The sequence below is a fragment of the Dermacentor andersoni genome, chromosome 5, assembly GCF_023375885.2.
Source record: "Dermacentor andersoni chromosome 5, qqDerAnde1_hic_scaffold, whole genome shotgun sequence".
NCBI classification, from domain to species: Eukaryota; Metazoa; Arthropoda; class Arachnida; order Ixodida; family Ixodidae; genus Dermacentor; species Dermacentor andersoni.
In genome coordinates, this window is record NC_092818.1 from 50,399,584 (window position 1) to 50,413,636 (window position 14,053).

At 43.5% G+C, this 14,053-nt stretch overlaps 1 protein-coding gene across 1 annotated transcript in view; it reads left to right on the forward strand.

The window, feature by feature from the left end:
* Positions 1 to 12,313, forward strand: part of aralar1 (calcium-binding mitochondrial carrier protein aralar1) — a 41,146-nt gene extending 28,833 nt beyond the window's left edge. The window contains exons 12-18 of the mRNA XM_050177622.2: positions 123 to 331; positions 3,775 to 3,855; positions 6,685 to 6,825; positions 8,277 to 8,415; positions 9,476 to 9,634; positions 10,947 to 11,037; positions 11,150 to 12,313. Of these exons, the coding sequence (XP_050033579.1) occupies positions 123 to 331; positions 3,775 to 3,855; positions 6,685 to 6,825; positions 8,277 to 8,415; positions 9,476 to 9,634; positions 10,947 to 11,037; positions 11,150 to 11,309 (980 nt within the window). The 3' untranslated portion in view covers positions 11,310 to 12,313. The remainder of the gene's footprint in view (positions 1 to 122; positions 332 to 3,774; positions 3,856 to 6,684; positions 6,826 to 8,276; positions 8,416 to 9,475; positions 9,635 to 10,946; positions 11,038 to 11,149) is intronic.
* Positions 12,314 to 14,053: the final 1,740 nt, after the last annotated feature.

Below are 14,053 nucleotides of genomic sequence, written 5' to 3' on the forward strand. Positions count from 1 at the left end.
CCGTAGTGCACCAGCCAATCAGACTCTGTTTCTTCAGCATAGCCTCTGCGGCTCATATTTTCAACATTGCCTTCGAGACACGCTGGTGCATGGTGACACATGTGGGTTTCTCGTCATTGCAGCGGCGGGAGCCACGGTTGTGTATCCCATTGACCTGGTGAAGACTCGCATGCAGAACCAGCGGACGGGCTCCTACATTGGGGAGCTCATGTATCGTAACAGCTGGGACTGTGCTAGCAAAGTGATTCGACACGAAGGCTTCTTTGGCCTCTACCGAGGCCTGCTACCACAACTGGTGGGAGTCTGTCCTGAGAAGGCCATCAAGCTCACAGTGAGTGCTGCCCACTAGGATCACTTCTTGAGCTGAGGGAAGTCATTGTTTTATTGATTTGTTCCCTCATTCACTCACTCTTCTCTGAAGGTTTGCCTATCACAGAGGGGAGGGGCATATTACAAAGCAAACATTGGAAAAAAAAACATCTTAAATGTGGCTAAAAATAAACAATCAACACTGCAAAGCAATCGCTGAAGCTTCATTTTCTGTTTAACTAGTACAGTAAATTCTCAGTTGTACGAACGTCGGTTTATCGAATATTTCAGAATAACAAACCTTTTAAAAATCCCCGGCAGTTTTCTTATAGATTCTATGCAAAAATGTTTCACTTAAACGAATTTCGGAACAGTCACTATTTCAGTTTAACGAACTCGCTCAGAGGACCAAGGCTTGCACTGCACTGCAGGCGCAACCGATGCCTGCCCTCATCCAACCGCCGCTCCAGCGGCAATGTAACGTCGCTGGCGCCACAGCGCCCCTGGGGCAAAGCGGCAGTGCGGAAAACGAACGGCAACGAGGCATGGCCTCCGAGATCACCCGCACAAAACGAGGAAGCATGTAATCTCAGAGGCCATGAACAAAGTAACATGGATGGATAGTGATGGATGGATGTTGTGAGTGTCTCCTTTGGGACGGGGCGGTGGTTTGCACCACCAAGCTCTTGCTTTTATACTGCCTAATGTCCTACCTAAGTTAAACAATAAAAAAAAATAAACACTATGAACTCCCACACCCAAATTTTCTGATCCCCTATTGATCCCCTACATCGCTGGCGCTTACAAAGCCGCCAGAGTAAAGCGGCGATCTGTCACACCACAAACCACATGGTGTGTGTTTTTTCCGACCGGATAGTCGTGGCATGGTCGTCCGTCTCTTTCTTTCCAGTCCCGTCGGTTCCGCATGCGCACACAAACGACCCACGTGGTGTGTTTTTCATTGATATGTACAAATTCCATTTCACACATTTCTAACACTATGGATGCCATGTCTTTTGCTCCATGAATTGCACTTCAAACTTTTGACTCTGTATGCCATGTCTTATGTTGGTCTTGTGAATATATTAAGTTTAGTGAACTTTCAGTTAAGTGAACTATTTCCTTCTGTCCCTTGAAGCTCACTCAAGTGAGAGTTCACTGTATCACTGTTTAACTAGCATGAGATTGGTCCCCTCAGTATTTCAATGCAATTAGCATTCTTTGCCTACTCCAGGCATTTTGAGACTGTCCATCTATCTATCTAGCCTCTTATGCCAATGCAATCGCCCATGTTGTCTACCAACTTGGGTCACTATGTATTTGCTCATGGTTGTAATGTTGTCATGGTCGTTGCATCATCACCATTCCGGCTTTGTCATCCAACTCTCGTCAAGGCGTCGTCGTCATGCTATTGTGGTCGTTCCATCGTCGTCATTGCAGCCTCATCATGCGACTCTCGTCATGTCGTCGTCGTCGTCTCTCTTACCCTGATCTAGTGACCCAAGTTGTCTACAAGAAGTACTGAATGCTGGGCGAGTTGGGGGTATTCCATACTGATATAGAATAGCACGATAAACAAGGGACAAGAAGGGGCGTGTCATGTATCTCATCCCTTGTTTATTGTGCTATTCGTCAATTTGTCTACTAGCTTGGGCCACTAAGTATGATGCCATTGTGGTCATTGCATCGTTGTCATTATGCAGGCATGCATTTGTTAACATACTCTCCTTGTGATGCCGTCGTGGTCATTCCATTGTCATCAGTTCAGCTTCTTCATGTGACTCGCGTCATGCCACCATCATCAGACTTGTTACAGCGATCCAGTGACGCAAGTTGTCCATTAGCTTGGGCCACTAAGTATGCACTCGTGTGATAATATCATCGTTATTCCAGCTTTATCATCCAACTCTCATCATGCCACCGTCACCGTTATCATCATCCATTCATTGTCATACCGTCATCATGATGCTGCCATGGTCATGAAATTGTCGGCGCTCCAGCTTCATCATCCAACTCTCGTCATGCCATTGTCATCATACAGTCATCATTATGGCATCGTGGTTGCCCCATCGGTCCTTTCATTGTCTTCATTCTAACTTTGTCAGGTGACTCTTGTTATGCCGTCATCGTGACGTCATCATTGTTGCACAGTCATCGTCATCAGACTGTCGTTTTACCATCGTCATCACTTCAAAAACTTCTTCCCATGGTCACCATTTCGTTGTCATATAGTCCTCTTCATTCTATGAATGTCATTCCTTCTTCGATATGCGATTGCAATCATATTCTCATCATTGAATTGTGATTATGCCGCCATTGTCGTGCCACAATCATCATTGCGTCTCCATCAGACAGTTGCTGTCATGTACCTGTTATCATACCATCGTCATCGTGCCTTCATTGTCATTCTAGCTTCATCGTCCGTTTGTCGTACAATGATTGCCAAGCCATTGTCGACATACACGTGTCGCCATTCTATTGTCGTCGTGCCGTAATTGTCACACTGTCATCGTTTTACTATTGTTATCTTTCCGGAATCGTCACCTCATTGTTCCGCTTTCGTAATTACATGTATATCATTCTCATCATTTCAGAATAGTCATCTCATTGTAGTCATCACACCGCCTTTGTCATTCCATCAACATCATTCCTTCTTCATCATTCCATTGTCGTCACTGCATTGTCATCATACAGTCATCGTGATCCTCATGGGTGATCTTGGCAAGTGAGTGCCGTGCCAAAGTGGAATGACAGCGCAGTATGTCGCATATAGCCTAATCACCAGAAGTTTCTGAATAATTAATGCAGATGGTAAATAAAGGTGACTTCTAAAATATGATGTCACTATGTATCTCGAATGCTAATCACGTTACCTTCAACAGTAATTGTGAGATGAGTTCTGCAATAATTTTTTTTTTATTCTTAAAGACCAACACAGTTATAAAAAAATGAATAGCTGGAACAAAACAAGCCAGAAGAACAACTTAAATGCGTCAGTACAAAGAAGAAAGCTTGAAGAAAGACTAACTAAAAAATGACAAAATGCAGTTAAAGGTGTTGATAAAAAAAAGCCTCCTGAGTCGGAATATGTAACTGAAAGCAGTAGCTCCTTGCAAAAGATGATTCTCAATGCATATCATGATTAACATTGTATGTAGATATGTAACGGTTTTTCAAGGGAGGGAGGGAGAGATTAATTTGTCAGAGCCGTCGTCGTTGGTATCAACCTTTTGCCAATAGTCAATTCTAGATGATATAAAGCAGAGTCCACAAATGGCTCGTAACAGTGATAATTGAGAAAAATAAAGCTAAGGTGTTTGTTTTATGCCGAGCAGCGAGCCATGGAAATTTCATCTCTGGCTTCATTGTGGTAGCACAATGACAGTGCAGTTACATTTGGACAATAATGGCGCCACTGTGTGTGTGTTGTTCATCCTCTGCAACACAGTTGTTGTGATCTTGCAGGTCAACGACTTTGTCCGAGACAAGCTGACCAGCGGGAAAGGAGAAATCCCACCATGGGCGGAAATACTGGCTGGTGGATGCGTGAGTCTTGCTTTTGACATCTGTGATGCCACGTGCAAACACCTTTTTGTTCCATTTGTAGCAATGATCACAATCGCTATATTATCTGCAACAGTTTTAGGGCTAATGTTCTGTTAAAGACACAATAATGACCTGTTCTACATTTCAATAGCAACTACAATTTCTGACGGCTACCCATCCAGTTTTGCTGCTTGTCTGCTTTGAACATTTGCAGTGCCATGCAGACATTCTGGAACCTTTCATTTGCCGTTACATTTCATTCATTTAGGAAAGTTGCAGCAAAGTTGTTGTAGCAGTAATCACAATCCTCTTCTTTTTAGCAACCGTTTTGTGATTACATGTACTACTTTCTGTGCTAGATATAGCTGCAATGGTATTATAAAATAGAGATGTAATTAAATCAATTATCTTCTTTGGTGCTAGAAAATGATTTAGCAATATGTAAGTAAACATCCTGAAAGTTTTCTACAGTATGTGCATCATTGAATGGTGCTATTAATAACAATTACGTATTAAGTACTAAAGCTTATGCCATAGGCCATACTGGCACCAATAAAAAAAGAAGTACAGTGTCATCGCAGTTTATATTTCCTGAAAAAGCCACACTCGTGTATGACGGTCCAGAATTAAGGAAATGCCAATGACTTTGTATTTACTTCATAGCACAGTTCAGTGATGCATCCTGAAACTAGTGCTAGCACCACAAATTCTACAAGCAAACATGACATCTTTACTCTCTAGGTTCAGTACAAGATGCAGGGTTCGTACACCTCCTTGAAAACCCTCGAATTTGGAAAAAGATATTAAATAGCCCTTAAAATCCCTTGAAAATAAGTACCCTCCTTTATTTTATTGAAAAATCGGTTAGCGGCGACTTCTGAGCACCCAAAGTAACAAACTTGGCATCTGCACTATGCCATTTCTATCTGGAAAAAATCCTGTATACTGTCTTTCAAGTTTCATTATCATGCCCACAGCCACTGGGAACAGACTCATTTAAATCACCATTGCCATCATGGTGGTAGAATAATCCAGGTCAAGCTTCCAAGCTGTGCCACCATTTTTATTGTTTTCCTAGTTGATTTGCATTGCAACCATCATGGCTCCGTTTTTGAGGCCTGGGCTCAAATGCTCGGAGGAATGCAAGTTTCAGCCATCGGCTTTAACATGACAAGTATCTTGGGATGAAGCCAGACACTACTAGCCCTAAAGTGTGTGATACGCTGCAAGGTGATTTACATTGTTGCAATGGGAAATTTGACTTTGAAAAGCCACCTGAAGAGCTTAAAGCATGTGTGCAAGTCAGTGTCTGCTTAGCTATGAAGAATTGAAGCTGTAAAGGAGATCTGAATACTTTTTAGTTCTTGTATGTCTGTTTCAACCACCTTGAATTTTTGGCCTTCAGCTACCTCGTAAACTTTGAATTGTTCTTGAATTTTGCGTCGGACATTCTGTATGAATCATGACAAGATGTGCGCCAAAGTGATTAAACAAGAGGTAATTTGTGAAGCTGCTAATTAGCATACTGGGTATGAGGCACCACAACTTCCTGCACCAGTGTGCCTTTCAAGCAGTCTGCCAGGAGTGGGGAAATTGCCTCTGCTGTTGACCACAGGCAATGTTGTTCGTTGTTGAAAAGGAGAGAAGTGTGACGGGATAAAACTTGTCTAATATTAACAGCTGTTTTGCAGAATGAACTACTTTTGAGCACTGCATTGGAGAGGGTTGATTTTTTATGTTGCCATGGCAGCACTATTCACCACTGAAGGACAAGTTAGTTTTGGTCAGATGACACTTATCACATAAACAAAACATTTTGAATTAGAAATTCCTGTGGCTGTGGTTTTGTTCTTCTCTTATTTTTTTCTTTTTCACTACTTACCGTTCCACTTGCGATTTCTAAGCGACAGATACATCTGCAAAAAAGCTGTATTGTGTTTATATAGCCTATAAAACGACTGGTTCGAATAGTAATGACTTCTTGTAATGTAGCTTAGTGACATTTTAAGACTGATTTTGTTGTCAGTGTCCAGGCTTTGCTTGTCACATTAACTTGATTCTAAAGTGCATTCAACTCCAATTTTTCACGACCAGAAATGGTAATCGTAGTTGGCCACTTGTCACAGCAGTTGCCTGGTTATGGTGTTGCCTTGCTGAACTCCACGTCGCAGGTCCATTCCTGGCCGTGGCAGCTGCATTTTGACGGGGGCAAAATGCTGGTGTAGTTAGATATAGGTTCACATTAAAGATCAAAATTCATATTTCCCTGCTGCAGTTTAGATTTCCCTGCCCTCACAATCATATTGTGGTTTTGGCACGTAAGGCCAGAGAATTTAGCTTTTTTTTTTAAATGCAGTGCCCTCTATTGTAACATGCGCCTTGATTTTCATACTTTTAAATAGATATGCAAAACGGAATACTTATGCTTGCTACCTCCACCAGGCTTTTATTGTAGAAGAAAGAAATAGTGATTTGTTCTGACTTGGAGAAAGAAAGCTTATTGCATCCAAGCCACAGCTTTCTTTTTTAACATATGGCTCTAACATCACTAAGATCACTGCCCAGGCCTCGTTATGGTTCAACTGCCCACAGAATGTCAACTAAAACACTAAACTTGGACGATTGGAACCCAAAATGCAAGAGTGGAAGGTGGGATTTCAGATTGGGGGTTGGACTTGTACACCACCTAGTATTGCAATTTAGGTTTCCTGCTCAATTCCAACCCACCATTGTTCAGTGAAATTTTTCTGAAAAGGCACACGTTGGAATAGAGTAAATAAGGTATGCACGATTGCTTTCCTAAAAGTTTGTCGCATATTCACATTCCAGGCTGGTGCCTCTCAAGTGATGTTCACCAACCCCCTGGAAATTGTCAAGATTCGTCTGCAAGTAGCAGGAGAAATTGCGTCTGCAGCTAAAGTCAGGGCGTGGACTGTCATCAAGGACCTCGGAATTAGAGGACTATACAAGGCACGCTCATATGTTACTGTCAGCATTGAGTGACTGTATTCTACACGGAGTTATGCTTTAACTGCACTCACTGACCATGGCTATAAATATTGATAAGAATAAGTTGCATACAAGCTTCTTGTTTGCAGTAAAGTACAGTGACAGATCAGTCATTTAAATGCTTAGCAGAAAAGAAATGATTGCTCCTATGTTTCTGGGATATTCTTTTCCGGTTAATGATGTTTCACCAGCAATTCCAGCAGATGAGGTGATTGCAGATCATTTTTCTTTTCCATTCTTTTTTTTTCCTCCTTCGTTGACTGCTTTGAAGGGAGAATGCATTACCGTTCTGTGAAAGCCATTTTGGATGCAAGGAAAGCTTTCGGGATTCAGACTGATGTCATGCGGACCCCGAAGGAAGCCAGTAGGCATCCTTTGGCTGCCAACACAAGTTGTTGTTCTCCAAACAGAGCAAAAGCAAAGGCCCTGTAGTGGCAACAGTGAATGTGGGTCACAGTGCATAGAAGCTGCTATGTAACAGTTTGATCCAGTCACTAGTACAAAGCTGTCACTAAGCTACTACTTGTAAATGCTCCTTGACGCATGAGTCAAACATGCACAGTTTTGTGCATGTAAAATTATGCATCCCAGCAGCACCACCACCTGCTCCACAGAAAACGTGTAACGATGTTCGAAATTTTGGGTGTTGTAGTGTGTCTCACAGGATTTTCTTTTTTTTTTTTCACATGATTTGTGCAGGTGATATAGTAAATATGGTGGCCATAAAACAAGGTCTTCACTATTCAGTGTGTTGTACTTGCTTAATTGTCGGTGGTGCGTTCGGGCACTGCGAAAAGGCTGTTTTCAGCTCGACACCAAATCACAGGTTTCGGTCACAACTTTTGATTAAGTGCCATGTGTTGGGCCTAGCAACGTACTGTGGCGGCGGTAAAAAATTTGTCACCAGATGTTACTGTTGTTGTCTCTAGTGATTGATTTGGGTATAAGATCGCAATCACTGATGGCTGCTTGCATATCTGTAGGCAATCAGCCAGTCTGTGAACAACACGGTTGATTTTGCTCATCTTCATTATTGCTTTCGGACTACCAGACTATGTGAACATTTTTGCAGTCTTCTGTGTGCCCTAAAATTAGTCGGGGATTGTGTATCTGGTGCATCTTGTATCTCTATTTTATCAAAGAAACGCACAGGGTGTGAAGTTGCTGATGATTTAGCTAATTGAAACTAAAAAGCAAGTTTGTGGAACTGTTTCCCTGCTGCTGTGTTTTCTTGCTGTATAGTGCCATGGATCATGTATTGGAAGGGTTGTCAATTTTAATTGCGTGCAGCACCGAACGATTGGGTCACCTGTAAACTTTGTGTTATGCAGTGTGGTACAATGACAATTTTTCGAGTTTATTTCATCAAGTGGGCATTGTGGGTGCTGACTTTTCGTTCTTTCTCATTTCAGGGCTCCCGGGCTTGCTTCCTGCGAGACATCCCCTTTTCTGCCATATATTTCCCAACGTATGCACACTGCAAATTAAAGTTTGCAGATGAGATGGGCCACAATGGACCCGGGTCTCTGCTGCTGTCTGCTATGATTGCAGGTGCTTGGTCTAAGCTTCCTCTTGTTCCTGATCTCATCATCACACCATTAAGCTGCACCCAATTTGTGTTTTGCCAAACTCATGCACTGGGTTTCCTTACTCGCCCAACCAGATTGGGTAGCCTGCTTCCCTGTGGCAACTTGAACTGCGTATAACAGAGCTTAACATTACCTTACTGTTAACTTTCTAAAGTTTCCTTAAAGTGCACTTAGAAAGAATAAGCTCGTGTTTGACACACATCTTGTCTGAGCATTGTTGTGGTACCCCAATGAAATAATTGTGGATTGTCCAACTAAACCACAAACTACATTGCTGCCATATCAAGCCAAACATCCTCTTCATTGTGGCATACTTGGATCTCCGCACCCAATATTGCTACACCTAATCTCCACATGTAATAAATTTGATTGTGGCTGCATCGTGGCCAGATTATAGTAATACCTCTGATGAAGGGTGTCTAGGTGCATTACAGTGAAAACAAACACTCGGCGTGGTAAGACCAGCAAGTCAGGTAAGGTTACCTCCTGAGACCTTCTTGACGTATTAAATGTTTGGGGCCATGATTTAGGACCAAGGTATGTTTAAATGCATGTGCATGGAAAACCAGAATGACACCCTACCTTTGGCTTCTAGCATGTCATTGTTACATGCATTGTCATGGAAAAGGCAACCATCGCCATGTCTTCAATGCACATCCAACACGTGAGCAGAGTCTAGGGCTCTTCGCGAGTATGTTTTGCAGACATTCTTGACGAGAGTCCAGAGATCGTACTTGCTTGCTGGCCACCTTTTATGCAGTTGCCATCATGGTTAAAATAAAAGATCAGCGTAGCCAATCTCAGCTTGCAGTGGTTGGTTCCTGCTGGTTCCTACAGGTATTAGCTAGTTGCAGTCTGCAATGGGCCAGTTGTCCTGTCAGTCAACGGAATTTAATATTTTCTGCTTCACAGCCAATATACTTGGCTGTTGAGGCTTTTCTAAAAACAAATGGCACTCTGCAGGCTGAACCACTGGCTTATCGTTTCTCCACTGTCCTGACAATGTAGTTGGCTCTCGGCAGGTGTGCCAGCCGCGTATTTAGTGACACCTGCGGATGTGATCAAGACAAGGCTACAGGTGGCTGCACGACAGGGTCAGACCACCTACTCGGGTGTCATGGATGCTTGCCGCAAGATTTGGAAAGAGGAAGGAGGACAGGCTTTCTGGAAAGGTGGACCGGGTATGCACACACTTTTTATGCGATTTCCTAGTCGTAGCTTTAGCAAGCTGCTGACAGAGTGAACTGTGCTAGCAAAAATCAGTCAGCTAATGGTGCTTGCCTACAGCTTCAGAACCGAGGTGGGATAGCGCCAAATTGAGTCACCTCATTGGGCTAAACCCTCAACTGCCGATGACGAGCTAACTCGGCATGGCAAAGGCTGCCCTAGATTGCAATTTTGATGCATATGTAAATCGCATTGTCTTTTCGTTTGTTCTTTTAAACAAGAGCAGTAATAGTGCTGTAGGCATTCCTGGTATATTTTTTTAGAAAAATATTGCAAAATAAGTGCAGGTTATAAAGAATCTGCACTTTTCGTAAATTTTTTTAAATTTCGATGTTGATAAAAGGTTACCTTGAGTTGGTTAACTTGAGTGTTGAATGTGACACTACCCACTGTGGTGTATCAGCGACTAGGCCAATCTGCTATTGAGCATGAGGTCAATCAATGGCGCACTCCTATGGTGGAATGCAGAAACGCTTGCGTACCATGCCTTGGGCGCCTGTAAAAAAAACCTCAGGTGGTCAAACTTAATCTGGAGCCCTCAACTACTGCGTCCCTCATTACTCACTGTGCTGTTTAGGGTCTTTAATCTCTAATTCAAATGTGCCACGGACCAGTGAAAGAAAAAAAGAATGACTGCCCATGGAATGAAGACCCTGGTGGATCCAACAAAAATGTTTGCTCCCTTTTGCTCATGGTTGTTGCCTCCCTCATTGTGATATAAAAAGTGGACATGTTAAGGCCTTCACAATCTTAAATTCAAATGTGCCAGAATGGAAGATTATTATGTGCTACACATCTATCAGAGAAAGCACTATGCAGGGCAACTTAAGAGGAAAGTTTGACAGGGTGCTTGCGTGAGTTTGCCGTGTAGTAGTGATGGCAAGTTAATGAGTGGGGATTGTTCAATCATGTATTAAACCTCCATGTCTACAGATATGGGCAGCCAAGATAACCGGCAGATAGGTTGCGCAAACCTCCTGCCAAAAATGTTTTGTTCTGTGCAGTGCTTCTTTTTTTTTTAACCGTGCACAAGAATAGTCCACAGCATTAAGCCACTGCATGAACCACTGTCTGCTTTGGCTCTGGATGTTTCAGCCCTAGCTCAAGCAGAGCAGGCTCTCATACTGAGATGACAAGTGTCAGTGCCAGAACATGCAGACAAAGCAGTGCCGTAATGCAGTATGAAAAAGTTCTACACATTTGTGCACCCTTGGATGTCTGGTCTTGGTACATTCGTGACATTCAAGCTTTTCTGTTCTCGTGCAGCCCGCGTCTTCCGGTCAGCCCCTCAGTTTGGCTTCACACTGTTGACATACGAAATCCTCCAGAGGCTGTTCTACATTGACTTCGGAGGGAGGTGAGCCTGACGACGGACTTGGTGAAATAGTGACTTGCCTGCTGATCATGTGCATTTTGTTTCCCGTGTGAACCTACATCCCTTTGAAACCGTGTACCTTTGAACTCGACAGGAGGCCAACGGGATCGCAAGTCAAGGTGCCTGTACAGACAGGAGAGATGAGGTCTTCCAACCCTGACCACATTGGTGGCTACCGCGTCGCCTTGGCCACATTTAGTGGCATGGAAACCAAGTTTGGACTTCTCTTGCCCCGGTTCAATGTGGCTGCCTAGTGGGCGTCGCCCGAAGTAGTGAATGGACAGCTTGGCTTGGCATGAAGCACGTACACACACTCGCCGTCCGGTGTAGTGTGTGCAGAACTTGCTCAGTCACACAGTGGTGAAATAGGCGAGTAATTCTCCTGTCTGCCTCCCCGGTTTTAGCATGTATAATCAATGCGCCATTGTTTCAAAGGTTTTTTTAACTACTCTCTTCTTGACCAGTCTGCGTGCATAAGAACTGAATGTTTAGAGGTTGGACTGTGCAGAGCGAAAAAGACAGAATGAAAAACGTGGTGCTGCAAAGTTTTTAACTGCCAGGCAAGGAATGTTTTAATTTCCGGTGTGTCGTAGGGGTGGTGTTGGACATGACCATGGTACAGCCGTGCGCCTTTCTTGTGTTCATTAGCCGTGAGCCCTGACGAAGCGAACTGTACAGCGAGAGCAGGGTTGTGTTCATTCTTTAGCGTGAGGTGGCGAAGTTTTGTGTAGTTAGGAACGTTGTTTCCTGTTTTACGAGCAGCTACGCGTTGCTGTTCCAGCTGTTCAACGATGCACCTGTTGTTGTTCCATATGTTGAAGCTCCGAATTTTAGCAAGCTTGGTGCAAAGCTATGCCACTGGCAGACCAGTTGCCAGGTGGAGATTTTAAGTGTTGGGCCACACCTGGGAGAGATTGTTGTAGTCAAGTTTTTATGGAAACAGCAGTGCAAACCTGTGCTCAGGGCCTTGTACCACCATGTCATCAAGCCACCCCAGTCAAGTACCTTGGGTCTGTTGTATAATGGTTCTGCCATGCAAATACGGTGGAAATATTGACTTTGTCCCTTTTTGCTTTAGCAGTCCTAGTCACACTAGTTCTTAACATATTGTGCCTGACAGTGGCGCAAAATGTAACTACCTTTACTTTTGTCTAGATTGTGTACAGTTATTTTAAGACTTCCTTTTCTCTTCGAGTTCAGCGGTAGCATGGCAGTTTCATCTGTACAGAAGCATTAAAAGTTGAATGTTATACTTTCACCTATGTGCTGCTTGTGTTCTTTTCTAGCGAACAGCATGATTTTATGCAGTTTTTATTTCAGTTGTGAGTCAACGAGTATAAAAAGCAAGAAAAAGCCTCTGTGCCAAGGTGAAATAAACTTTGTGGTTAGGACCGACTTTAATCTGAAGCATGCAGCTGATCTCCGCAGACTTGTAGTAAAACTTGTTGCAGGTGTCAGAGTCATCACTTGTGGCCTTCTCTGTTCGCTATTAGCATGACTCGCTTTTTCGAAGAATGGTTTGTACGTATTCTGTAATTTCGGAGATGCTAGAAGCCACTGCTCTGTAGCTCTGTTCACAGAAACATGAGGTAGGATGGGTCTGCTCTCACTGGGCCCTCTCTATTGCAAGTGTTTTTAGCATGTACTTTTGCATAGATGGTGTCCACATCATACCTGATGGGAACGAATCTTTGAAAGGACCGATGACTTCATGACCACCATATTTATTGGCATTAATAAATGCCAAAAACGGCCGTGATAGAAGTGGTAAGCAAAAGGAAAGACGAGCTGGTGGCGACGCGGGATTGAAGTTCCCGCACATCACGAATTTGACAGTCTGTGCAGTAACGTTCCATCATCGTGCAAGGAATTACATTCAATTAATCGTTGACGGCAGTTGAGAATGCGTACCATGTGACGGAACAGCTGGACATAAGACAAATACCTTGAAATCCAACGAAGCCGAGATTTGGCGCGAAATTCAAAGGTAAGCTTGTACTTTTCCGCTAAAAATCGGCCTTTTCCTGCCGAATGAAAATTAATTTTTGAGAGAACATATCAACTGGCCTTTAATGTCTAAGAGGAGCAGAGTATGTTTAAGGCATTGTCCAAGGCCAGCTAATACACCACAGCAAACGCGGTCTTCACCAAGGTGCTTTGCTATTGTGCAAGTTTTTCAACGTGTATATGAATTAAGCGCCGACTGATGAGCGTATACGCATGTATGCGTACGTCAATAGCACCGCGTGCAAGACTCGCAGAACTGAGCTTGCTGTCTCTTAGTCGGTTTCGTGCCAGTAGACTCCCCGTTTAGACAAACTCAAAGGAGTGAAAATCTGTTCATTTTATCAGAATTATAGAAAAGTTGATTGTTGGGCTAGTTGGTCGTCCACAATTGAAGTAGTAACTTAGTGCGATAATAACACGGAAACAAGAAAGGTGGACAAGGACAGGTGCTACTCACAACTGTTTGATGCAAAGAAGGATAGTACATATATATCCTCTTGTCACGCATGCGCGTACCCAGAAGAAGGCACGTGCACATAAAAGGCAGTTGCGCAAGAAGTTAAATTCGGCATCTAGTAATGAGATAGAAGGCTAACTTATACACCTATCTCTATTCTTAATAAAGACGGCCTCAAGTGCGAGCCTAGAAGAGGCGTTGCCGCTCCTGCCCAGAATAGTAGTCTCAGAAAATCGAGCGTCACAATCACACGCGCTAACATGAGCCACCAAATGTGCGCCCTTATCCTTTTTCTTTAGTTTTTGCGCATGCTCCTTCAAACGGTCATTCACGCGCAACGCTCGGTTTGTCCAATGTAGAGCTGCCCGCAACGGTGCAAAGGAACTGCATATACAACCCCTCTGGAGCACTCAACAAAGGGCTTCTCATGCCTCGTGCGGCAGCCCCGCCTTCTCTCACACCAAACTCGAAAGCACAGCTTCGAAAGCTTGTTGGGCGCGGGAAAAAAACCAGAGGAGTACCGTGACGGTTAAC